This window comes from Brachionichthys hirsutus, chromosome 3 (genome assembly GCF_040956055.1).
Source record: "Brachionichthys hirsutus isolate HB-005 chromosome 3, CSIRO-AGI_Bhir_v1, whole genome shotgun sequence".
Classification (NCBI taxonomy): domain Eukaryota; kingdom Metazoa; phylum Chordata; class Actinopteri; order Lophiiformes; family Brachionichthyidae; genus Brachionichthys; species Brachionichthys hirsutus.
Genome location: NC_090899.1, coordinates 3,788,835 through 3,816,275, shown reverse-complemented (window position 1 = coordinate 3,816,275; position 27,441 = coordinate 3,788,835). Strand labels below are relative to the sequence as shown.

General features: G+C 45.2%; 1 protein-coding gene across 1 annotated transcript in view; it reads right to left on the bottom strand.

Moving 5' to 3' along the window:
* Window positions 1–10,545: 10,545 nt before the first annotated feature.
* bcam (basal cell adhesion molecule (Lutheran blood group)) overlaps window positions 10,546–27,441 on the bottom strand; it is a 36,476-nt gene continuing 19,580 nt past the window's right edge. The window contains exons 2-16 of the mRNA XM_068759282.1: window positions 21,498–21,625; window positions 21,065–21,281; window positions 19,264–19,337; window positions 19,072–19,168; window positions 18,779–18,961; window positions 17,904–18,025; window positions 17,668–17,809; window positions 17,140–17,255; window positions 16,372–16,513; window positions 15,516–15,640; window positions 14,806–14,947; window positions 14,367–14,390; window positions 12,574–12,715; window positions 12,361–12,460; window positions 10,546–12,162 (exon numbers count right to left, since the gene is read on the bottom strand). Of these exons, the coding sequence (XP_068615383.1) occupies window positions 12,160–12,162; window positions 12,361–12,460; window positions 12,574–12,715; window positions 14,367–14,390; window positions 14,806–14,947; window positions 15,516–15,640; window positions 16,372–16,513; window positions 17,140–17,255; window positions 17,668–17,809; window positions 17,904–18,025; window positions 18,779–18,961; window positions 19,072–19,168; window positions 19,264–19,337; window positions 21,065–21,281; window positions 21,498–21,625 (1,757 nt within the window). The 3' untranslated portion in view covers window positions 10,546–12,159. The remainder of the gene's footprint in view (window positions 12,163–12,360; window positions 12,461–12,573; window positions 12,716–14,366; window positions 14,391–14,805; window positions 14,948–15,515; window positions 15,641–16,371; window positions 16,514–17,139; window positions 17,256–17,667; window positions 17,810–17,903; window positions 18,026–18,778; window positions 18,962–19,071; window positions 19,169–19,263; window positions 19,338–21,064; window positions 21,282–21,497; window positions 21,626–27,441) is intronic.

Sequence of the window (27,441 nt, the reverse complement as noted above, 5' to 3'; positions counted from 1 at the left end):
AAAAGATGTGTTTAATGTTAAATTGACATAAAACGGAAGATGGGATGAGATGTTTTCCTTTCAGAAAGTCATTATTGAATTTCATGGTGTGAAATAGCACTTTATTTTTTTATCATTCGTTTCCTTCTATATGTTGTAAAGAAGACACTGAATCTGTCTAAGAGGAGAGAGAGTGCCAAGGCCTGGACTAGATATGGAATCACGTCAATAATGCGGGCAAATTATTGAGATTAAATATGTTACCAGCAAAGAAAAGAAAAAATCACAATCAACATAGAGACAGGCTACCTTATTTATTTATTATTTATAACAATTTTAATGGGATAAAAAATATATATTCCTACATATCTGACATGGGTGTCGATAATGTGAAGCACCGCCAGATGGCAGTAGAGCATAAAGAAACGCCGAGTCCGCGTCTCGGACCTCATGAGTCACTGGGGGGTAAAAAAAAAAAAAAAAAACATGTCAAAGCGATAAACACATGGATCTAATGGTAAATTACTGAGACGCGCCGAGTACAAAGGAATTGGACAACACATGTGGGGAGACACTGTTGCGCGCACATGCGCAAAATAATTTACACGCCATTACGCACACCGAACACTTCTGTGAAAATTGATTGACAGCTGTGTCCATAATCACACAAGCAGCTGAACGCGGGGGCCACTCCACCATCTGCTCTCAGAAGCGCCCCCCCCCCCCCCTCCTCATCGGTGGGGGAGACGCAAGGCAAACTGAGGAAATGACTGATAACTGGGACGTCACTCACGACGCAGTGTGATATTAATTAGTGTGGGCCTTTCTGGAGCTGCGGTTTGTTTTTCGTCTTCTCCCCTATTCAGACAGTTATTGCTGACACCAGTTTAGTACAACAGCTACCATGTTATCGTTGCTACTTTTTGTAGATACAATGGAGCAGGATTTCTTTATATACTGCACATATAAAATGCGATATCAATTTTTTTTTCTCCGTTTTTTATTCTTGCAGGATGAGGCGTCTTTTCCTTCAAAGGGGGTGGTTTTATTATTTTTATTTTTTTAAAGCAGCCCGCTTTGGAGATGAATTCCACCTGGTAAATGGAATGGGTCATCTAATGTGCCTTTGCAAACTCACCAGTCCATTCTTTCCCTGTAATTTCTGGCAATAATTCAATCTTTAATTTCCTCTGCAAGTAGAAAAGAGTCTAAAACCATTCAGAGCGGTTCAACAGCGTGTAGGAAGGAGATGCCTGAGATGTATAGCAGATAACAAAGACAAAGACTGTAAAGTGAGGTTATTACCCTGCGAGGATGTACCGATGAGACTGTAGCGTTTTATACTAAGTACCTTTGTCAACATTTGGGATTGGGGGGGGAAATAATATCCTGCTTTTTAACCGTAAGAAAACAATGTCTCAACAAGAAGAAAGAGACACTTTCGTTCCGTCGAGGTCAGAAATCACTCAATACAATGGACCAACCAAATCAGAAGCGGTAGAGATAAGGTGACCTTGGTGATTAGAGGGATGATTCTGTGAAGGAAAACTCCAGACACCAGGCTGACTCCCGCTGAACTTCTCTTATTCTCTCCAATGTGGTTGTTTTTAACCCTTCAGACATGCACAAAGAACGATTGTGCATTGGCCGGAGGATCTTTGAGCTCAGTTAGCTATAATATGCCTTTGTTAATGGTTAACCGCTGTTTGTTCCTTTCCTTCGCCACTCCCTTGCTTCCAAATACGGTCAATCATTTCCCAATTTCGAGACGTCCTCCCACCTATACCCCCCCTTCTCGTCTAACTCTCATAACTATGGTAAGGATTGAAGGCCCACACATCTCAAACACTGCCATAGATTGATAAGTGTGTGAATTAAAATGCAGTATGATCTATAGGGGGGGGGGGGGGGGGTGTCTATCCGGGGAGTGGTGGTGCTTATCAGTGGTTGGTACTGCAGTATATCTGGAGAGTAAACCCGAGGAGTCTACCTTCCTTCTCCCAGCTCCCCCATCACACTCTCTCTGGCAATCTGTTGCCATCACTCATTGGCGGCTTACATTCTCAGCATCCCCCTCCCCCCATGACACTTGGCTCATGAGAGTGACAAAGTCACAATCAAACGGAGAGAAAGTGCACAAAGCTGCACCCAAACACGTCTGCAACATACATGCAATTCCTCATCCAAACAACTGACAGCTTTTCCCGCAAGGATGAGAACGCATCGGGGAGGCTGACATGCATTAGCAGAGGTCTGTGCACGTGTGTCTTTGTGGGTAGATACGAGGCTAGGCTAATATCTCATTGAGAACAGCACAGGCCGAGTCAATCATGCTAAATCTCTCCCCGTCATCCCATTGAGACCTGCGGCTCATCGCGGGGGAGATAATTAGCTTGAAGAGCTTTAATGATACTCGGCTAATAGCTACAAGAGCACACAGAGAGGCAGCGGTGCGTGCATGTGCGTGTTTGTGCACGTCTATGTGGGATGTGATGCGTGCGAAAGGCGGGAGATGCATCTGAGAGGAGGCAGAACGCGAGTGAATAAGCGTTTGAGTGAGAGTGGGCATGAGGATGATGATGAAGAATAAGCTGATGGCTTAATAAACGCAGTGGACGTTAGCGCAATCCAGAAGCACAATGCATATCTGACACAAACACACACACACTTCTGAGACTGGGTGAGTTTGACACGCCAAGGTGGGGGGGGGGGGGGTACATTCATATTCAAATTGCTGTGCACTTAAATGAGAATGTGCTCTGGTGGACACGAGCTGTCTAGCAGATGCAGATGCAAAGTGCATTGCAGCGCCACGAGTCATGAGTGTATGCATTTATTGGGCGGACACAAAAACGTGACCATGGAAATCAACGCATTAACTGAAACACGGCCATCAAGCTGCACCGATCCTCCTGATGCAGGTACGACAACGCGGAGAGAAAAGAAAGAGAGAAAACCTGACATTTCCCAGCAGATCAGAACAAGAAAATATATATTCTGGCAGCATCAGATGAATATATATATATTTTTTTTTCTTTTTTACCTTGTCTGCATTCGTGCTCCACAGTGACGTACATAACGTCAGTCACTGCTAGAGTTCTATGCAATTTTTATTCTTATAGTGATTGTGACATCAGATGAATATTAGCACACAACGCAGACAAACGATATCGTCAATACTGCAGAGATTTATGTTCAATTCTCAAAAAAAAGAAGAAAGCGAGACGTTTCAGTTAAATCATCAAAAAAATCTGGCTCTTCCACATAAAACGAAGGAGCAGTCCATGTTCTTTGCTCTTAAACGCGAGTGATTATGGGTTCAGGTCCCAAACTATCACTATTTACTCTTGTCAGTTCATGTGGGAATGAAGTCTGGAAGGAGATGGTGCTTCTGTGGCATACAAAAAACATCTTTACAGAGAGTGCTCGACAACACACACACACACACACACACGCACACACACAGGGGTTGCAGCTAAATTGAGATAAGCCCCACAGGGAATCCATTTACCTTCCCTCGCAATCAACATACACTTCACTTTAAAACACCATGTGCCAGTGCTGTTGCCATGGATACATGCCATCGTCTTTTTTATAATGCATTTTTCATCGCCTGGTTGGTCTGTAACCCCAGTGGATCGGTTAATGTTCCTGCTACATACCAGAACCTGTCGTTTCCTGCACAAGACTATGTCCGCAGAGAAAATGTGTGTGTTTTTTGTGCGAAGAATGCAGGAAGATGAAATTTGACCTGAAGGCACACGTTAACCGCAACAAGACCGAAAACTAGCACCCGATCATCCTGTGCCAACAGACACACGGTGCGTTCGACGGCGTCTCGCTTCAACGAACGAGCGACATGCACAGACAGACATTAGCGCCGTGATGCCGGGTACAGCAGGTAAAGCCCCACGGACCCCTGGGAGCTCAGCCGAGACTCATGCATGACTCTGTTGCACTGGGGAGGACTCAGTCCCCGAATCTCCTCACCTGCAGGAAAATGTCTTCCACGGAATATTGAATGCGTCACAGAGAGTTACCTTTCTGAGAGTTAACAAAACGCACTGGCTAACCGGAGTTTATGCTGCGCTAGCGGCTTCAGGCCCAGTTGTCTCAGTTTCCTGCTTCACTCCTGAGGACCATAAATAATAAATCATAGGGCTTGCTGCTCCCTCCGCATTGAGCGTATGATCTCTGCAAAACACAACTTTCTCTCTACAAAACATACAACCTCACAATATGATTTTCTTTTCCCCCCAGGCGTCTCATTGGTTGACCTACCGGTGATGGCTGCGTTTCTGCTTTCCTCCCGCCATGTGTGAGACAACGTGGAGATCAGATGAACTTCTGCCTTTTTTTTTTTCATCTTTAACGAACAGTTCTTTGTGCAAGTCATTCAGAAAAAGAGTTCAGACACTTTGTAGATGTCGTCTGGAGAATACCCAGTCGGGCATTTTCTCATCCAGTCCTTGGCTGTGGTGTCGACACTGCTGGCACTCCCTCCCACCATCTTTTAGCGCCAACGTTGTGCCGGTTCTTGAAGCTCTCCATCCGTCCCCCACGGAATGTTTGCGGTCGTTTTACAGCAATCCACAGGGAGATTCAAGGCGTGCTCCTGTATCGTTGTTGCATTGTCGAGTAACCGGGAATATTGTGCTGCAGACAAACTCTCAGCAGAGTTGGATGATGTTTTCCTGTCAGACCAACAATTCTTTTAGTACTGCTCGTACAAAGAAACTGCCTGACTGTGGTCGTCGTCACCTGCGATGGGCACTGGTTAGGTTAGACAGGTGGGAGTCTTATACAGGAAACGTAAAGCGCATTGAGTGGGTTGCTTCTGGTGAGCCAAAAGAGAGTGAGAAATAGAGGCCATTGTGAGAAGGTGGTCGCCTTAGAGAGCCCGTCTTCAGCCCAAGTTTGACTGAGTTGGAATAGGGAAAATATCCTGCTGCAATCAGCTCATTCTGTTCACCTGTGCTCCCAGGCTCACCTGCAGCTAATCTCTCATCAGCCCTGACTCTACATACACTCGGCTCAGACACCACACCCTCGCCAGCTTGTTGGTGGTGAGTCCTGCCTTCAAGCGTTCCAAATAGCTTCCCCCGTGTTTTGACCCTTCCTGATTCCTGGATTCCGTCTCTTTGCCTGCCCCTTGGGGTCTGTCTGCCTGCCTGTTCTGATTACCCGGTTTGTGACTTCGGCCGGATTTTTGGAACTGCCTCATTGCCTGCCTCCTATCCTGATCTGTCTGCCACTTTGGACTGGCTACCCAGTTAAAGAACAATGAAGCCGAGTTTCTGGATTAACCTTCTGCTGTATTTTGGTTCTTACCTGCCTTGGCCCGTGACAGTTTTGCTGGGAAAACAAATCTCGTTCCTTATCTTAAGGATGCAAAAAAGCACATTGAAGAATAATTGCACAAGGACACCCAGAACAGGATAATGGCTGCTCCTTCATGTAAAAAGACAGTTAAATAGAAAATGCTCTTAAAATGTCTCCTTGAGAAAAACAATGAATTATTAATTCAGGAAGAAGCACGAATAACTTAAATCTTTATTTCTTTATTCTAGTGGATTGTCAGACTCTAAAGATGCACCTCAGACAAAGTTCACCACCTGATAAACTCTACCTTAATCATGTCCATTATACCGGTTTGAATAAAAAAATGGCTTCCCATGAATTTGCCTTCCTTTTCCCGCGTTCCAGCGGTGTCCGTCCAGCCGTGATGCTGGTCATCGCGTACAGTTGTTTTCCCCAATGTATTTTTACTTAAACAAACTACTGCCACAAGGGTGCATGCACCATTTCCTGGGCAGTAAAAACATTTTCTCTTGGAAAACTGGTCTTTTAAAAATATCTCCCCCCGCCCCTAAGGACCAAAACCGCAAATGTAAAATCATTTATGAGCTGAGCCGAGATTGAATCAACATTGTACTTCTTTTTTCCAGTAGGGCAAATGTAGCAACATTCCTGACAGCAATTCTTCAGATTATTAAAAACAAATAAAATAAAAATAATTAACATTCTAATGCAAAGATTGCAGCGTCAAATAGAATTGCTGCTGGACAAATGTTCCTTGATGTGACCCCTGACCTCATTCTTACTGTAGCAGGGCAACCAACATTTGAAACATAAAACGCCACCCCGGCTTTGCCCCCGGGCTGCGAAGGTCAACTGCACAAATGTACTTCTTGGTGGCAAATTTCCAAGCTATTCGGCCCCACAAAGACAAACGGAGCCATAACACGCACGCATGGGGAGGGATGGAGAACACATGCAATTAGTAAGGAATGCTAGCCCCTGTTATCCCCCACCCATGCTGCCTCTTACTCTGCAGCCTGAGAGTCAGAAGGAGAAAAAGTCCTCCCTTTGCTTATTATAAAGATTAAGATTAAAGGAGTAAGATTGTGGGAAAGTGTTTATGTGAAAGCAAATTCATGCAGGCATTCAGTTGCAAATACTCCCGGTGAGTACGAGGATGAAAAATATCACTTTGTGCATTTGCAATATCACATTGATTTTCAGTTATTACAACGAGTGCGAGTCAAATCGAGCTGGTGTCTTTGAATTTTAGCTTTATTGTCTGTATGTCTATATGGACATAGCAGGGCTCTAAGACGCAGACTAGCAGTGCAAGGAAGAAGCAGGAGAGTCTTGGGGTTCTTGGGCATGAATAATTTACACTAACACACCCTTAAAGTAGTTGAGTGTCTGCAAAACATCCAAAAACACATTCTCTCTCTCTCTCTCCCGCTCTGTTAGACACACACCAGTCTTTTTCCTCCTTACGAGTGTGAGGTTGTGCAGAGTTATGTCATCGGATCCAGCATCAAATCAAGTGGATGGACAAGTCTGATAAGCTGATAAGGAAGTAGCGAAGATAAATACCAGGGGCTCCTCGCTCAAACACACAAAGAGTCGGTGCAAGTCGATGGAAAATACTGGTGTACAACACACAGGTAGGCACACAGGCACAGCTTGATAAGACAGCTCTGGGTTTGCAGTCTCTCGTTACGACATAGCGGGAAAGGCTTTCCTTTCCTGTGAAGTAAAGTGAGCACTGAAGGTCACAGCGAATGACAGAGATACGGATTGCAACTAAGAGAGGTGCAAAATGGAGACAAGAGTAGAAATGTAGGAGAGAAGACGTTGTTGTGTGTCGAGCTTGAGCACGGTGAGATAAAGGAGAGTAACGGAGCAGCGTCGGCTCCCGTGCTGCTTGGCCTCAGGTGCAGGCGTGTGTTTTCTGAAATGAGAGGAGGGCATCAAGGTCAAGTGCAAAGAATGTGCTCCTATTTCCTGATACTACGCACCTCTGCACAGGCCGACCGTAGGCATGCCATTTCAAGGGCTGTGGTTTAGTGCATACTTACACACCCAAGATGGGAGGGATGTGTGTCTGTGTGTTTTATCCTTCAGGCAGCTGCTGTGCTGTGACGTTAGCCAATGGGAGGAGTTGGTTCCATGTGCAGAAGTTCTCTGAGGAGCAGCGCTCAACAGCTGCTCCTCTACTCCTCCGGGCCTTCTCCCTCATTCCTCTTCTTTTAAAGCTAACTTTCCTCTCTGATCCTCTCTCTCTCTCTGAGATTGTTCTGCCCTTGGCGGTAAATCCAGCATTGATGGCGTGTGACTATGTGCAAAGACAAATTCATCAACATGCAGTATTCTATTACAACCCATTATGAAAGAAGCCTTTCGGCAGTTGATCAAAATATTTAAAAGTAAAATTACGCTGGTTTTTTAAAAATATATATATATATATTTCGCTCCTTGACAACTCTGACAATTATTGTGATTATCTTAACTCTTTAAAAGTGACCTAACTTTTCAGGTAGGTCTGCTACGGTGGCCGGGATGAACAAACCACATTTACAAATCCCGAAACAAATGTACATTTCAGAAAACAATCTTACAGAAAAGTAACGTGCCAAATCATCGCTCTGTCTCATAGATTCCTGCTTGCATGCAGTGAGATCGTAATCAGAGCTACAACAAATAGAAGAAGGCACAGACAGGTAGGCGTAAAACACACACGCACACACAATGGAAAGCAGTCAGGCTCCATTCCTCTGTCCTATCACTCATTCTTGCGCCTGAACAGTCAACGCATTCAAGCCACACAGGATATTAAACCAGGTCTGGGACAGATAATCACATTTGTCATACAAGCGTTCTTTCATTCTTTATCTCCATCCACCTCTCCTCAAGCCTCCTCTCATTCCCTCCGTGTTGTCGTCCTTCTTTTCATCCTCTCTTCATTTGATTGCATGCTTTATGCTTTGGAGCTGGCGTTTTGGTACAGCCGGGAGTGAATGCAGATTTACAGCATCTAACCAAGGAGCCCTCTGCTTCATTATCATTTCCTCTCCTCCTGACAGACATCCCTCCTATATCACATACCTTACATATTATCTTACATTTGCTCCACTCATCCTGCTCTTCAATCAATTGGCAGCTCTCCCCACCATTCCCCCTTTCACTCCTATTTATCCATCCATCAATTGTCCTTGACCGTTCCCACCTCCTCCCTTGACCCGAACTCTGTGACTCTGCATGATAGCATCAATTATCTTGGTCTTCTTGGTGCCGATCATGCAGGATGATGGAGCATGTAGTCAACAGGGCTGGAGACCTGGAGCCATCTCACCAGAGCCGAATGAAGAATAGACCATTCCTCTCTGAGTGTGTGTGATCAGTAGATTTGTGCTACCAAGTAGCCACCAGAGCCGGACCGAGCAGGCACAGGGAACAGAGAGCGGCTGTCATCCCTCAGTAGGCTGACACTAAATATCTTCATCAGTTTAAAGCTATACTCCAACTAAACCCAGTGGAGCAACAGGAAAACCCACAGGAGGAAGAAGGGAGGAGGAGGAAGGAAGGGAAGGACGCTGTTAGGAATGACAGTAATCCCCCCCCCCCCCCCTCATTGTTTGACTGAAAATCACTCATCCTCTTGTTGTTCGTAAAAATAACCCATAAAAATGGGAGGATCACACAAACATAAAACAGCGAGACACACTCACATTGAAGGAGTAAAACATAAAGAGAACACCCTTAAACTTTTAAAGTGACACTTTAAAAGAGAAAGGAGGAACCCAATCTGCCACGGGATTTAGAGGAAAAGACAGATTTTTTTTGTTTCTTCGCGAAGTTGAACTTTGGTGTGTTGCTGCTGAACAGCTGCTGGCTGACAGCATAGTTACTGAATCCCTGCACTGGCTTCAGTTAAAATACACTCCATGGGTGGCGTGAAGGATGGCGAGTTGGATGGAGGATCAATAGTAGTTGGGTCTTCTCAGAGTGTTACCTCTGAGGTCGGACGCCACATTTAACAACAAACAGATCCAGATCTACCGTTAAGGAATAACTCAAAAACAATAGAATGGGATAAGATACTGTACTTCCAAATGCTAGTAGTAGATCAAGGTATTTACTCGATATGGCATGCAGCCTTTCATAAATGAGTCACCTGGTTTTGCATGCAGCCTTTTGTAACTCGAGCGCTTGGACGCTACATCAGACGGAGGGAGTCACCCGGGCTTTTATTGAGTTTAAGGTCAATAGAGGAAAGAGCTACTTGGAAGAACACGTCTTGTCTTCTACTCCTACACGTAAAGTGTCTGAGTGATAAAACTATTTTTACTATGATAAATTAGTCATTGCATTTTGAAAGAGGGGCCAAGTACTTACTGAACAGCGTTAATAGTGCAGATAGCTGACATTGTGTTCAGAAGAACACACCTTTTGATTTCTTTTTCTTTAAATCCTATAAAGATTCCACATTTCCTACTTTGGAATTCAGTGCGTCTGAGGGAGAAACATCAGAAAGAGTATATTCTGGAGCTCATGAAGACGCCGACATATCGTCCGTCTCCGGGTCCATCACAGCAGCTGGAGAGGAGAATGTCATTTACCATAAATTCCTTCTATGAGCTCTTAGTGCTTGTTTCCATCTTTGCTGTTTTGCATTCGGAGCGCAGATCGATTTCTCCAGGTCACAGCGATGGGAGACTTTTAATTTCCTAATGGAGAGCCAGCAGAGCAGGGGGGGGGGGGTCTTGGCGCAATGGCAATTATTGGACTGCATGCCATTGGGCTGCAAAGTGGGGACGGATTAGAGTCCACAATAAAGAAGGACGATTCCATCCTCACGATTAGCTTTAGGTTTTGATATCAAATTTTTAATATTCAAATATGATTGTTACTGCTATTAAGTATGCCACTCACTGATATTGATCGATGCCAGAAGGCACACGCGTATCTTCCTCATGACCGATGGCTTAATTTCAACAGTGAGTAATGAGGAGATTGCGTCATGAAGTTGGCAGTGAGCCGATCTGGCAGCAAGTTATCAATGCAAGACATCAATTCAATTTTCCTTTTGTGCCACAACAAATACTGGAATCAATCCACGGGAGAGTGTACATTTAAATCATACTGTTTATAATCATAGAAAATGCACAACAAGGTCTATTTATGATGAGTAACGGTAAAAGTGACCGAAAGGAGTCCTAGAAACAGGTTTTGTAGACAAATATGGGAATAAAAACGCAGAAAACATCAGGGTTGTGATTGGTTTTCTTCATTATAAAGTCTACACAACTGGAACAAAATAAGAAGATACATCAACACCCACGGAGGTCACAATAGCGTACCACAAAATATACAGCACAGAGAGAAGCATAGCAGTGAGAATATCTCATTAAAACATCCTGACAAAAATCATTTTGCTCTTCTCTCAGTGTAAAAGCATGTAAAAATGAAAAGTCAGTAGTTCCAAAATTAAGAACCCCTCTCAAAAAAACCAAACAACTTTTATACGACAATATTTTTCATATAAAACATTAAAATAAAAAGCAGATACTCCAAGTTCACTTATCTATCTTCCCCCTGCCATCACAGGTTTGCTAACAGTCAACATGGCAAGACAGACATAAAAAAAAAAAGCCTTGTGGGCAGAGAAAGGGATTTTAAGTGACCTCTTTTTTTTTATAATAAAAACAAAACAAAAACAAGGCTATTTGTTCCAGTGTACAACAAAAGTACAAAAATCAACCCACAGTCAAACCCCGCTGGCCTGCTGACAGCGGAGGGAGAAACAGAAATGATTTTACGCACCAAAACGCAGGAACCATTCTTGCTGTAACACTCAAAACTCTCCCACTTGGTAAAAAAAATAAAATAAAAAATGCATCACATTTCAGCGATGGCCTTGATCCCTCCCATAATCGTCTCTAACTAGCCTGTCCCAGTGATTTGAACATAACCGCAATGCCGAACCTGAAAATCCAATTTGTATTTTTGGAATTTTCACTAATTCTTTTTTTTTGCCAGATGATGACCGGCTGATCTGGCGAGAACCGCCTCCTCCAGGAGTGGATGACGCGCACTCCACAGCCGATGCTTGGCAGGCAGGGTGATCATATTTGTATTTACACAGAAGACACAAGAAGAAAGTAAAAAACAAACATACTAAACATAATATACAAGTCTGCTGGAAATAACAAGAACAAATTTATACAACCTCATAGAAATGCCTGGCTGTTAGCTTTTTAGCTGAAAGGTGAAGCTATTTCAGAGAAAGGACTGGTATTGTGTTTCTATTGAAAGCTGAATCGGAAAAAGTGAAAATTGAAACGACTGCAGGTAAACGAAAGGAGCTTCTCTTTGAGCAGAAATACTACAGCAGCGTGCTAAAGGGGAAATGCCGCAAGCGTCAATCATCGCTCGTTACCGAGGTGAATAAAACTGAACGGAATTCTGATTATTTGTCCCAATAGAACCAAGTGGAGAGCACGGGATTTAAGTGCAAGACCTCCAATGCAGAACAGACATTTGTGCAGAAACACACTTTGACACAATCACGGTGGCTTAATGACGCTTCCTGTTCCATTTTATGCTGGACAGGCAAAGAGCGTGTCGACCGTCCACGTCTCTTTTGCTGTGACTACCGAAATAAAGCCGACATGTCAAAGCAGAATCTTAAAAATCTGAAGAAAAAAAAGCAAAAAATGAATAAACTTCATCCCAAATATCTTCCGAAAAGTCCACGAAACAAACCAATTTCTACGTGGCACCACTTGTTGCCCCCATGAGTCCAGTGTGGTCAAATCAAACTAGCCCTGTTGTGTTTGGAACTGCTCTCTTCCATCCCTTCATCCCTTCCTTTGCCTTGTTTCATCACTGTCAGACACAAAGAGAGAAACACGGAGAGCAATGTAAGCATGGCGATGCCTCTGGTGAATAATGCTGCACGTCTGCGACGCCGTGAATCACGTGGCTCTGGAGAAGCAGGCGAGCCATTCTGCTGACCTCATTGAAAGTATTTTAAGAGTAAACTGCTGCTCAGATTAAGTTAGCTTGACGTCACCGATGCCTCACCTGATCCGTGGTCGGCCTCTTGTTCAGGAGGCCAGCCTCTTCATTGGCCTTGTCTGTCTTCATCTCCACCACGATGTCGTTATTCACTTCTCCACCGGCCCTGCAGGAAGGGGAACACAGAGAGGTGAAGCGTCTGCCCGGTTCAGCTCCTGCATCTGGACATTTAAAATCCCTTTATTTCTTCCCTCTCTCCTTCTTGTCCTCCCTACTCACACTTCCTTCTTGTCCTTCTTTCCGCACGGCAGCTTGTTCTTCTTGTTCAGGAAGTAGACGAGGGCCACCAGCAGCAGCAGCAGCAGAACACACACCACCACCGCTATCACCACGCCGCTGGATCCTCCCTGCTGCTTATCGGCTGTAGCGCCGCGATGGAGGCATACATGGAGGGAAGGGGTGGAGGGTGGAGTGGAGGGGAGGGGGGTTGATGGGTTTTAGGGGTAGGGAGTGGAGAATTGAGGCGGGAGGAAAGAGGGCAGTTTTTTGAATTGAATGGTGCAGTGGTCGGGAGAGGGGCAAAATCACAGGCGTAGGTGGGGTGTGAGCGTTTGATTCGTGGAGTGGAAATTGGAAAGAGCAGGGGTGGAAGATTATTTGGGGGGGGGGGGGTATCACAGGAAGGTAGGAATGGGGAGGGGAGGATGGAGAGAGGGAAAAGGTGGGGATGGATGAAAACAATGGACAAATGGATGGATGGTTGGAGAGGAGAGGGAATGGGGAGTGGGATGTGGGGTTAGCCTAACCTTTGAATGCTATGACATGATGGGAGCCAACAAAACGGGGCCTGTATACGCACAGGTAATACTAGACAGCCGACCGGAACCAGAACCACACTGGACACACTAACCCATACGCCCCACACTTGTATTACTGTACTTTTGAGGACACAACAAGCATCCCATCAGACTCAGTGCTGCTCTGTGTAACTGACGTTATTCATAATTGTGCGTGAGCGTTTTGCACGTTGGTTTGGACACGCATGTTGCCGACTATGAAGAATACTTTGTTCTTATTGGCTGGCTGCTTTCCTTAAAAGAGAAATGTCCCCCTGAGTCATGAAGATCTTATTCTGGGATCAGATTATGGACTACATCTTGGCGGAACGGTGTTAAAAACCGTTCCTTTAAATTTACACCTCAAGCATAATTGGGGAAAAGGATGCTGCTTCAAAATCAATGTGTGGCAAATCAAAGGACTGGAAACCCAAAAATTGAAACAGAGACATCAAATTTATAGTCCTCTCAGCTACAGTAATACAGGTCCAGATACACAAACACGTTCACCTGTGTGTGCGCACACAGACATCATTACACACACACACACACACACACCTACAGTGACTTACAGTTCTAGATGAACGCCATACACATGTAAAGTGGGTTAGCGATACAGACCTGACTTAAGCACAGGGTTTCCAGAGAGCAGCACTTTGAGAGAAAGAGAGTTTCTCAGTCCGACAGCACAGCAAAGCAACAACCACAACGCAAGCGCCGCAAAGAGCATACGCACACAAATGCTGAGGCTACAAGATCCTACACACAGCACTCCGGCGGGAGGAAACGGCACAAAGGGAAACGAGGAGGCAGTCAGAAGGAAGAAGTGATCAAAAAACAGACACGGTGAGGAATCAAAGTGAGGAAAGGAGGAATAGAATAGAATAGAATCCTTTATTGTCCCCAAGGGGCCACAAAACGTTGTAGTAGCATCCACAAAATATAAGGACAGACATCATACAAAGGTGACAAGAGAAGAAGAATAGCAATATACAATATCCACAGTGTTCGGTAGCAAGAGGGCAAATATACAACATTACAATACAGCAGAGGGTGTGCGTGTGTGTGTGTGTGTGTGTGTGTGTGTGTGAGTGAGTGTGTGAGAGATGGAGGGGCGAGGGCAAAAAGTGATGGGTGGAGGGGGGGGGGGATTTCTAAATTACAGGGTCTGTACAATAAAGAGTCCTGAGATAAGGAGGGGGGAGAGGAGGAGGAGGAGAAGGGAGAAGGCTCTACCTCTGTCGGCCGAGTTGTCAACTGCTGCAAGAAAGAGGAGCAAAAAAGACAAGTTTCAGTTCGCCGGCCGTGCCTCAGCTCAGAGACAATTTGCAGATCAAACCCTCCTAAATCCAAAGCAAGTCCGAGCTAGAGGATCAGAAAATGAGATTCTAGCGACGACAGCAACCGTTAAGTGTAAGGAAGTCCCTCGGAATCATCTACAGTCCTGCCCAATCAACGGCAACCATCTCTCTAAACAGGAAGCACAAGTTTCCGCAGCAACCCGTTTCACCTGTTTCCAGCTCTCCCTGCCAAAGGCAACATTTCTACAGTTGTAACGGAAAGCCGCTCCTGAACGTAGCTGAACATCAAATGCCCGGCATTAAGAAAACATTCAGGAGAAGGAGGGAGGGGCGATAGAAACGCATCGCTGCCGCCATCGTCTCCACACACTGACCTCTTTTGAGAGATACCGAGATGGTGGTGTTATCTATTCCGTACTCATTGGCGACCTCGCAGGTCACCCCGTCCTTCATGACCTCTGGTGTGGCTTGCAGGGTCATGGTGCTCACAAACTTGTTACCCTCAACATTTATTGACTGGCAGGAGCGACAGAAGGACGACAAAGAAACACAAAATGCATTTTTACAAACACCCACATTACTCATTTTTTTAATTGGTGGTATGATTTCTCTGTTAATACTTTGCATGTTATGGCTGCACAACATAATTGTTTTTAACATTGCAATGCACCCATTTGCAATAATTAAATTGCAGAATACACAATATATCAAAAAAAAAAAAAAGGGGGTGAAACTATATCTTTATTATAGTATCATTTTCTTCCTGAAAGATTCAAACAGTCAAAAGTTTCAGAAATAAGAAGCAGTTATCGGCGTTTACGTACTTAAATTATGATTTGTATGGGATTACTCTTCTTTAATCAATAAACAATAAAATGAGACATTCGGAGAAATGCTGTCATACCAGCCAAGATGAGAACTAATGGTGATTGGTCTGTTTGTTTGGAATGCACTACCATTCATTGTGTAACCCCCCCCCCCCCCCCGCCTCGGATAGTATCAATTACATGTTTCCATTTCGGTTCCTGTAAAATGCGCACTAGGACAGGAAATAGATCGCTGTGCATGTCTTTCGTATCCGTACCTCTCTACCAGCAGGCTTCCAGGAGAACTGAGGGGATGGAGAGGCGTAGGCCGAGCACTTCAGAATCACCGTGTCTCCTTCCTTTCCCACCTGCACAACAGCTGGACTCTCAATCATCGGCTTTCCTGGAAACAGAGCATTCAAAACGTAATGTCTCCTGCTGTACAGACGTGGAATAATTTGAACGTGGGGATTAGAAACTTTTCAGCCAGATTTATTTGTGTGAAATTTGCATTTTACTTTCCCCCACAGCTTAGAGTCAGAAAAGAAAATATGCAGAGTTCAAGCCATCCGAGGCTGAACACAAAACCCAAATCAAGTTCTTATTCTCATCAAACTATTAATAGAAAAATAACCTCAATGCATGCTGGGAATTCTGCTAACAATCATGTTTTTGAAGAATTTACCTTTCATTTATCCATTTTGACTTTAGGTCAGAAGATATTGCATTTATATGATCTGAGAAATTCTCAAACTTGCCTCAATTTTCTATGTTAATATGAAATAAAAAAACATATTTGATTCACCTCCTGTATGACGCACTCCTGCATGTTTGGCACCGCAATTATGGCTCCATCCCACAGGGGAAATAAATTAGGTAGCAGGAAAAGCAGGAAGCCAAACCTTCACTGGCATGCATGATCTTAACGACCTCCTTCCTCTTTAAACAATAGCCTGCCGCATCAAAGACTGACCATTGTTGCCATTTTATGTTGGGGCATGTTAAATAATACAATGCACAAGTGCGTGCATGAAACCGTAATAAAGACGCTGGATATGATTTGCAACCTTGACTTGTCCAAAGACAGATTTATCGGTTAGCTCAGCGCCGCGTCGGTCCATATGAGAGCGGTACCTTTGACGGTGAGGCTGATGCTGGTCTGTGCCGTCAGTCCCGGCACAGACGGCACAGCGCCGACGCACATGTACTCCCCGGCTTTATCGTACGACGCGTCTTCTATAGACAGCGTGCCATCCTGAGAGAGCACTTCAGAGCCCTGTGGAACAAACACACACACAGACAGAGAAATAAACACCATTTCGATGCTCTGTGTGTGTGCGTGAGTAGGAGCAACGCAAACATCTGACGTGGAGCTGCAGCGACGGTGGGAAAGAAGACGACGAATCTTCACACACGGTCCCAAGTAAAGATGGACGTTTAGTGATAACAAATCTAAGTCGTCGCCCCGTGATGAGCGCGTTTCAGCTTCTTCTCATAGGAATCCCTACGAGGAAAAGCAAACATTTCTCCTACCAGCGTTTGTTGAGTTTCTAACGCAGCCAGGAGACAAAACAATAGATACACAGAAGAGGAGAAGAGGGAGACCCGACACCGGAGGAACACTCTGTTCATCAAGTGGAGGTCAAGAGACGAATAACAAAAGCACCTCTATTAGCAAACTGCATAATAAGGAACACATCATCTTTTCTTTGGCAGGTTAAATGAAGAAAATCCATTTAGAGCACTTGCTTCCATAGAAAAGACAAATAGAAGTGCATTTTTTATACTTGGCAAAGGTTGCTCTCACACCTCAGAGATGCAGTCTGATTGGTTCTGTTTTTTTAGTTGATGCATTTGTTTCCTCAGACTGTCATCGCACGCTCCCATAAAGCAGCAGCTCACCTTCTTCCACTGAACAGTGTGGGCGGCGGAGGCCTTGGTCTTGCACTGCCACTCCACCTTCTCGGCGAGCAGGACTTCTTGAGGTTCGACAGGGATCACGCTCACTGGGTCGATGTCTGACATGGTGGGGGGGGGGGGGGGGGGGGATAGATAGCGTTGAAACTGGGAGTTCATCATTCGCAAAACCACATAATTAGGCAACATGGAAGCCGTACAAAGGGAATGCACTCGCTCTGGAGGCAAGTCCGTGTGGAAGTTATTTCATTTTCAAGCCAACTGTGCTAAATGGATAACATGAAATTATGGAGTGTCGTTGGGATAAGATTAGAGCATCAATGACAAATTGGACTGGATTTCAGCCTCCTTCCACCATGCAAGCTCATTCCAGCCTAACCCTTTTAATTATATGACTTGCTGATGAAATAAGTGGCTTAATGCTCAAGCAGAACCACATAAGCAGGAGGCGAATTGTTCTTCATCTGTGTCCTCAACTCTGCAGTTGTGTGTGTGTTTCTTTGGTTCACTCACAGTGAACCTTGAGGTTTATAGATCCACTCAAGTCAGCGTCCAGGTTGTCAAAATCAATGGCCTTGCACTTGTACAGGCCTTCGTCTGTGCGCTTGACGGATTTCAGCATCAGGAGACCGCCCTGGCTGGAGATGATATTGTCCTGAGGGTGGAAGGACATGCACAATATCGAAACAATTTTTAGGATACATCGAGCAAAGGCAGAAAAACTGCATGTGCATGAAATCCCCACACACATCCTTGGTGAAGTCGAACTCAGGCTGCGGATTCCCATCTGTCTCACACTTCATGGTAACGCTGTCACCCTCTTTGACCGGATCGGCGTTGAGTAGCGTAAAGGTTGCTTTCTCAGAGGGATCTGGATGGACAAGAACAGACACTGAACAGGTGGAAATTCCTCCGTGAGATACATTTACAGCGTTACGCGACCTATCCTCATTCCAGAAGGGAGGTTTTCCTTTCCCAGCAAGTCAGCATCCATCAGTCTTCAACGGCTGAATATTAAATTCCAACGTGGTTGCATGAAACTATGGCTTTGGAGAATGATAGACTGCAGATGTAATGGATCCTGGAAGATAACGCTAACGAGTGTTGGTTGAAAATATTCCTGTTCATAAGGGTGTATTTATTTTGTGAGAAAAACAGAGAGAGAGAATAATCAATGATAATAAACAACACTTTGCTTTGTGCATTCCTAAAGTTCAATAAGGCTTCTTTGGGTTACTGCGAATGACTTTAGTGAATGTCTTCTCGTTAGCAGCAGAAATGGGTGACATTTTTGACTTTTATTAAATTAAAGTGATGACAATCCCTTGCCAGGATCGCAGTCACAGCATCCAGGGGCTAGTAACTGGGTCTGATTAGCCATATAGCTAGCCACCAGTGCTAAAAGGAGGATTGACATGAGCCGGTATAATCCACTGACATTTTTAACAGTTTCACAATTTGAAAATGTGTTTATTTAGATTGATTCGGACAGTTAGGCGAGGTAAACTCTGCTTTGCTGCCTGTTTCTCAAGCATACAGGCTGAAAACCTGCAGGGACAGCTCGCCTGCTTCCCAAACCAACCAGGACCTCTTAAACGGACTCGGTCGAGCTCCCACCACTCACAGTTGAGGTTGATGGTGATGGTGTCAGACTTCTTCTGTTTGATCTGGTCTCCCATCATTCGGTACTCCACGGTGCACTGGAACAGCGAGTCCTTGTCCGCCTTGGTGGGCTGCATGTACAGGGTGCTCTTAATGGTGAGGAGGCCGGAGGCCTCCTTCACCACCGAGGGGATCATGTAGGTTTCTGAAGGAAAGAAATTGGGGATTATCTTCTGCTTTCTACAAAATGTGATATTAGATTAAAATGACTCCATTATAAATATAAAAAAGAAACCACAGCCAGAGGAGGCGTACTCTCTTTCCGGTCCTTGACCTCGGGTAGTGGCTGGCCGTCCTTGAACCAGATAATTCTTGGCAGGGGGAATCCGTTCTTTGACACACAGGTGCCAATCTGATTTATGTGGTCCAAACACAAAGAGCGGCTCATTGTTATGCATATACAATCCAAAATCTCGCATTCACATTTGTAGAAATGCCCCCCCTCACCTCAGAGCTGGTGGTCTCTCCCGCAGAAATGGCCTGACTCGACGGCCTTGTGAGTTCCGGCTTCTCGGGAGCAACTGGTTCAAGGAAAGGAGGGCCGACATCATTGTTACGTCATCATGATTCAGGGCGAAGCAAAAGATAATCGGAGTCAAGGGCACGCACTCTCTACTTCCATATATGCAGTCGAACCGACAAGCCTGTTCACCTCCTTAATTAAGTGGAGCAGTAAATATCCTGCCTCACAGTGACCTGAGCTGATAAGGGTCAAACCAGAAGAAGAAAAAACCCTAACACTCCCCTTTGGCTGTTCTCTCTCACACACACATAAACACACACCAACGCAGGTGTGAGTGTTCCCTTTTGTTTCTCTGCTTTATTCCCCAGCTCGCTTGTTCACATGCAAGGTCATCTTATCGCTGCCTGCAGCTGTCAACCGCTCCTAAAGTTGAACAGTAGATGGGGTCTTCCTCTCCCGCAGTCCTTCGTCCTTTATTGGTTAGACCATTCCCAAAACTGAAGGAGAGGAATTTATTTTATTACCATTCCAACGCCACATACCGCACAGTGCAAGCAGCTCTAATCTCGATGCACAATGAGGACCTGTAAATATCCTCAAAAGCTGTTTTCCCCAAATATGCAATGCATGACTCAAACAGCTCCTCTTAATCCGATGGGAAAAGATCAGACGCCTTCAATAAGTTATTTCATTGGAACATTAAGACAAAACAAGGCATTCAGAGATGCTGTTGTGTCTTTACAGTTTACACTACTGTACAGGCCTCTGGTGTGACCGCTAACAGGCTTTATTGTAGCCCAGGCCTCATAACTCAGCCCTATTAAGTTAAAGCGCAGCAGACACACCATAACTCCGTCCGCGAATAGCTTTAGTGGTCAAATGTGGGAAAAGAATAATTGCTGGTTTGTGGGTGAGACTGTTTCCATACAAGTGTAGGTAATGAGTTCATTTAAAAAGGGTTCTGTCAAATAGCGCTGCATTGAGGTACAGCCTCCCACTGATTGGTCTATTAACAATTAATAGCTTATTTATGGGAGTGCTTTTAAACTTCACAGCCTCTGAGTGGATAATAGTTAATGATGAACTTCTCAGGTCTTTTTTCTAAGTGACTGAGGAAACTAAGGGGGAAAAGTGCCACGGCTCTTCTCGCAGCACAAGTCTTCACTACCGTCTTTGGACCGATTGATCAATGAGTCATCATCGTTTTTCATGTGACTGGAAAGGCCAAATGGGACTGATGCCCACATGACAGTTTGCAAGGACACACCGAGGGTCAGCCCCCTGAGACTTGATGATACATTTGGACTGTTATTAAGGTGACAAATATCAGACATGACAGGTGTGATTGAACTATTCATCACATGTGTCAACAGTGATTAGATTGCGGTAAATTGATCTCTGGGGAAATTGGCTGGCTCAAAGAGTTGCTTTCTCGTCTCTGACTTCCCATGTGCTCTGGACAATTATTAGCTGAGGTCTGATCTATTCTTGACATCTGTGGTAACTTATGACACGATACATCTATGAGGTTGTACGTGGAGTTAGTGTGGGCATGTGCAAAATGCAAGATCAGACAAGTGATTGAACTATATTAGATACAATTAAGCCACTTCCAAATAATGGAATGCAAACAGATGTGATTAAAGTCTTGGACCTTCAGTGTCATGATGGTGAGAAAGTAAGCCATGCATTCCTCACAACACTGATGGAAAGTGTGTGCGTGTGCACGTGTGTGGGTGTGTCGTGTCTCTCAAAATGTCTGCTTATGGTCAGTGGGTAACTCACAGAAGACTTCGAGCACCGTGCTGCCGTCTCCAACCCCAGCAGGGCCAGCGGTGACCTGGCAGAAGAAGACAAGCTCATCAGAGGGCTGGACCGCCGAAATGGTCAAGGAGAAGTCGTCTCCGATGGCGACGCGGCCAGTCAGAGGGGTGCCTTCGTCGCTTCTGCCTCCAGCAGCCTCGGAATGGAAAGCCACGCGCTTCCTGGTTCGCTGCTCCTCCTTATGGATGAACAGACAGAAAGAGAATAAGAAAACGTGTGGGAGGAACATTCGGAACAATGGACAGACGGCAAAATGAAAACTGAACCACCTGCAGTGTGAAATTCGGTCGAAATGGGCACATTTTTGCAGCATTATACTTCGCACAAGCACAACAGAATCTTCTTGTTTAAAACTATTTGAACGTAGAACTTGAACGAAAGTACCGGTACTTACGATGAACCATTCGACAACAGTGTTGCCCGACGACTGCGACACGCTGTATTTGCAGGGCAGCTTGACCGTCTCTCCTTTTGCCACTTGCACTTTAGGGGAAACCTCCACAGTCACAGCCCCGCTACATGCTGTAGACAAATACAAAGACAGAAACAGAGTGACTGAACCAGTGAGGATAATGACCTACGAGTGGATCATCATTGAGGTCGTCACATGACATTTTGATGAAGTTCAATCATGAAGAAACTGTCTTGTTCATGCTTTGACTTTAGTATTCCACACACACACACACACACACTACAGCAACAAGTATCAGCATTCCCCTGAAGGTGTAATGAGCCGCACCACAGAGGGATCCTGAGGGAGACCGTGCTGAATGAGGTTCTCAATGAGGTTCTCAATGAGGTTCTCATACAGCACGGGCATTAAGATGCACGTTGCGTCCCCAGATGTCAATGGGAGTGAAGCAGTTCAGGCTTGAGGACGAGTCCACACTGGTTCCTGTGGAGATATGGGACTTTATACTTCTCTAAAGCTGTGTGTCTAAATATGGAGAAACAATGTGACTCAGTCATAAAAGAAAAGGCTGAATAAGAGAGAAGGAAAAGACGGAGAACCGAAGGACAGGAAGTACCGTATTGGCCCGAATATAACACGACCCCGGATATAATACGACCCCCTCTTTTTCAAGACTCAAGTTTGAGAAAATACTTTTTGAACACCAATTTCAATTTTTATACAGAAAATAATTACAGTACATCTGAAACAAATGATTATAACAATAAATTCGAGAGAAAAAGCATGTTATTTTGCCACATTCAAATCATGCAAAAACTCTCACATCTTAATATCTGAACATTTAAATATGTGAACTAAAGTGCAATCACGTTTGTAAATGAATGGCTGAAGCGCAGCAACACAAGATGGACGCCGGCCAGACGTGCTGAATCACTGAAGCTGCTTTATTTTACTTGCACTGTTAAACAAAACTCTGTTTCCTCCTATTGCTCGCATATCTCTGTCTCCTAGTTGCACTCTCTCTCTTTCTCTCTCACAACATATGAATAAGGAAAAACATTGCAATAAAATAATGATAGGCGTTTGCTTTATCCTGGGGAGTTCAGTTCACCATTCGTTGTAACGATATCTGGCGCCATCTAGCGTTCAGAATGGGTATAATGTCTAGACCCCGAATATAACACGACCCGACTTTTTCAGCCTAATTTCAATGCAAAAAACATCGTGTTATATTCGGGCCAATACGGTAGGTAGTTCCTCAAAAAAAACACCCCAAAATGTCTACAATGAACTTAATATTCTGGACATACATGTTGTTAATGAACAACCCGGCCCGGCCTCTTCACGGTGGCATCAATTAGTCATGCCATCAATTCTGCAATACAAAAATCTACTTTTAAATAATTGATTTGTTGTGAGAAACCGAGTCAGCCGAGAGGACGGACTTCTGGGAATCTCGCTCGTTTGAGAGGCCGGCTTTAATAACAGGGCAGAGGAGAGCAGACGGGGAGGATGAAAGAGTGTTTGCTCGAAAACGTCTAAAGAGAGATGAGAGGAGCACGGATGTGAGGAGGAAAGAGGAGAACGGGTGATGGATGAGAAAAAAGAAGGCAGAGCATCCACCATTACCGGTAGATAGATAGAGAAAGCTGTCAAATACACTGCCCCCCCACCCTGTGTGTTGCGTTATTGAGACGCACTGTTATTTACCATGAGGTCAACGGTAAGTCATGCATCGGCATTTGGAGTCTCATGTCTCTCTCTGTTGTCGCATTCTCTCACTTCCTCTTTATTTACTTTCTCGTTTCCCTTGCCTCTATTTTTATCCCGCCTCTTGTTTTCCTTGCACTATCCCCCCCCATCCAGTATTGTTCGCTCTCTAAATATCCTCGTCTATTAGCCCAGTATTTCCCAAGTGTAACAACATTATTTCTACAATCCTCGTGTCTCATATTTCCAGTTTGTGAGAAAGATGCAACCGAAAAAAACAAAAACCCTCTTCTGTTTCTGCAAAGTCGGGCCGAGCAAACTCGCAAGAATGTGCTAGTAAACAAAGTGGTACTCGGAATTTAAGAGTCCCGTTAAGTGGTGCTTGGGAAAGACACACATTCGCACACATACGGCATTAAATAAAGCCAGATTGTCAGCCTCTGACATGTTTTATTTCCCCGACATAATGTCACGCCGTCAATAGAACTGAATCATCACGCCTTGGTCCTATAAGAGATCATGAGATAAGACCCAGCTATTATTAGTGAAAGTCAGTTTATCAGTTAAAATCTGACATAAACCAGCCTTTCCCTTTTTAGCTGGCATATGGTGATTGGCTGGACGACTACCTGCATGTAGGTGTACCACATCATCCTCTCTTTGCAGCCCCCGCCTCTCATTTGATTTTACTGTCGATTTCACTCTCAGCCTTTTCTCTCTCTGCCACCCACCCACACACACACGCCCACACGCACACTTTCACTATGTTTTGGCCAACAGTGACAAATTAGGCCACAAGAGGCAGCTGGATGGACAGTGCCAGACAATGAAAGCATAATTTGGGAGTCCAGTGTTCAATCTGAGCCTCGAGCAACAAATATGTGTGTGTGTTTGTGTGTGTGTGTGTGTGAAGGTGAGTGAAAGAGAGCGGTTGGGAGAGCGAGAGAGAGAGGCTGGGGGGGGGGGGGGGGGGGGGGAGGACTGGCTTCATGGGGGTCTCGTTATCTGACGCAGGCCAGCTAATCGGATTTAGCCAAACAGAGGGAAAGTGTGTGTGTGTGTGTGAGGTGGGGTGTGATGACTGCGTGGCCGGGGCGAGACAGATGGGAACGACAGCCAGCCTTGACCTGTGGACACCGTCACACACTTACAGTATAGCTGTAATGCATGAGATATTTATGAGCAGCCAGAAGCCCCTCTGAAAAGCCCCGGTTAAGTACGGCGTGTGTAGAAAAGGAGGATCAAGCCAGCAGTGGGAGCAGCGGGGCGGAGGAGAGAAAGAATCGCTCCCGCATCTGTTGAAAAGTTAATGCGAAACCATCTTCATCATGCTCTCTGACTCTTTCTCCGAGTCCGTGCCTGCGTCTCTTTCACCTCCTTTTCACTTTTGCACACACACAAGCGGGCGCCCTTCATTATGAAAGGAACCAGCTGGATCCTCTCTCCTCCCCCCCCCCCCCCCCTCCCCCCTACTGTAGTATTCTGGACATCAAACCCGGAGCCTCTTTTCTGCGTCCAACGCTCCTCTTTTCATGCCTCGCTCTCAAAGAGCATTCTTTAATAACCGGAGCAAAAAAATTCACTTGAGTTTCACTTGCGCATATGTGTGTGGTGAGGAAGAGGAGGAGGCTGCAAGAAGGCAAAAAGAAATGTAAAAAAATACAAGAAGGGTGAGGAAGGAATACAAAGCAATGTGAGCATGTCTTTAATTTTGTGCTTGTTACCCAGCTAGAACCTCTTTATGAAGCAACTGGAGATTATTCACCGGTTAGCACCGGGAATACCAGGTGTGCACGTGGATGTGTGTGTGTGTGTGGTCCAAAACATTCCCGGTTGCCAACAGAATGAGTGTGTTCAACTGTTGGCAAAGCAAACAGCATTGTGCTGCAGAACAGAAGCCTCAATATCACACGGGCCGATTCAGCCACAGCATCTAAGCCTATCGTGGCTTTCTACCAATCAGCACCTTCCAATATCTCTGGAAATCACAATATTCATCTTTCGTGTTTTAATCAACACCACTGACATCTGCAGCCGTTTCCAGTAAATATCTGAGGGCTTACTGTGTAAAGACAAAAAATACTCACCCAAAGTTTTCTAGAATATCAGGCACATTTTGTGATTACCCTGCAAAATGTCATTGAAGTGATCAATCTATATCTGTAACCACGTGCTGAGCAATAAATCAATGTAGTTGATCCTTCGAGTGAAAACGTGGCTTCACTTCAACCACACGCTGAAGTCTTGTCTTTAAGGGTCTGGTTGTAAAGGAGGAAAGGTGAAAGGAGTAGCTGACAGTTCAGGATGAATGCTTATCTGAGTGTATACAGTACATAGCGTGCTACAGTGTGTGTGTGTGTGTGTGTGTGCGCGTGGTAGAGGGCAGGCTGGGTCAGTCCGCCCGTGTCTGGGTGGGTCCATGTAAGGCCTGGAGTCTATCAACGCCTGACTGATGAGACACGAACAGGTGCAGTGCAGGAGGAGCAGCTGCAGGAAAATGCACCCACTCCCACTCCCACTCCCACCAACAATGAATGGCACATACAGAGGGGCAAAGGCAGAATGAGACAGACACGCACAGTGAGACACAAAGACAGATGACAGACAGACAGGGGGAGGAAGTTTCCAAACAGGGCAAAAAATAATATTGTGTCTCATGACACGAAAAGCCACCGAAAAACCCTTTCGAATATCCCCCCCCCCCCCCCCACACACACACATAACACACGAATAGCAGCACTGCTGAGGACCTATTACAGTAATTAGAGCATCCGCTTCAGTCCTGTAAATCTCATCTCACTGCTCGCGAGCCAGTCAAGAGCTCCATCAGTCACAGCCCCCCCGCCCCCCCCCCCCCCAGCCGACGGAGGTCGTCTGCGTCGCTCGGTATCTGGCCCTTTCATACGACTCAAGCCCAATATCGTCTCTGATTTCACTTCATTGCTTGGCATTGGGTTATTTAAAAGTTGTTTATGTGTTGACTATTATGTGCATGTGTTGGAAAAGGGCAGGTAAACCGGGGAGTGGTGGTGGTGGGGGGGGTCGGGTAGGATCTTGATCAAAGGGACCGATTGCGGATGTTTAGATGCCACATTTTGAGCATGTTAATTACAGGTTATGGCGGGTGCCGCCTGTCTTCCTGTCCGGGCTCGTACTGATGTGCCACCTGAGTAGAAATAAAAAAAATAAAAACACCTGGTACCCTGTGGCTATGATGTGCACACACACACACACACACACACACTCACACACATTCAGCCTGCAGCTGGTTGTGGAGGTCAACCGAGTGCAACAGAGGCGATTGTGACATACTCTGTATATTTATTGGCAACAAATCACAGACAATGTGTGCCTTTTCTAGATGGAAGATGGGAAAGCAGATTCTTTTATTTGCTACACAAGCATTGTGTAATCTTTTATTGGCCTGTTATCAGTCTCAGTCAGCTCTGAGGTTTTTTTATTGCCTCCATTTTTCAAGCAGGCTGAAGTTTTTTGAATCTTAAATGAGCATTGTAGATTGAAATCAGTTAACTCTTTCTCGCCCGACATGTAGGAAGCAGGATGCCGAACGTGAACGGAGCTTGAAATGCGAGACTTCATTTGGGATTCTTAAGCTGAGCTTCAATTTGAAATGAGCCAGACAGATGGCAGCACCAGAGGAGGGCGGAAGCAAGGATGCAAGCTCTAAAAATGTGTCTGATGTCATCGGTGACTTGACGTTGATGTAATGCAGCTGAGTCAAACACGAGGCTATTAGCAATTAGCCTTGGTACGCATCGGTCTCCTCTGCAGCCATAAAACTCAACGACATTCGGATCTAAGCATCCGAATCAATTCAATGAAGTGCTGAAGCCAGAAATATCGGAAAGTACAGCGACTCTGCAAATGACGCCTGCGAGCCAAGAGGCGGATGTGAGGATTTCTCTGCAGTGCAGCAAGGGCAGAGAGGTAATATCGCAGTGGCCAATAATTCACAGCATTCCTGGTGTGTGTGTGTGTGTGTGTTGTGTCATCTCACAGCAGTTTAGGGGGCTCACGACAAACATTCTGAAGTGGGCTACAGCGTCAGCCCCCCAAACTCTCTTTTAATACGGGGAGATTCCCCCTCGGTGGTTCTGTCGTCCAGGAGATGGGCTGAGAAGTCAACCCCATTCAAACCGGAGGAGTTTATTGTTTAAAAGGATGCCCATTAGCTGCCACCAAAGTGACGAGCTGG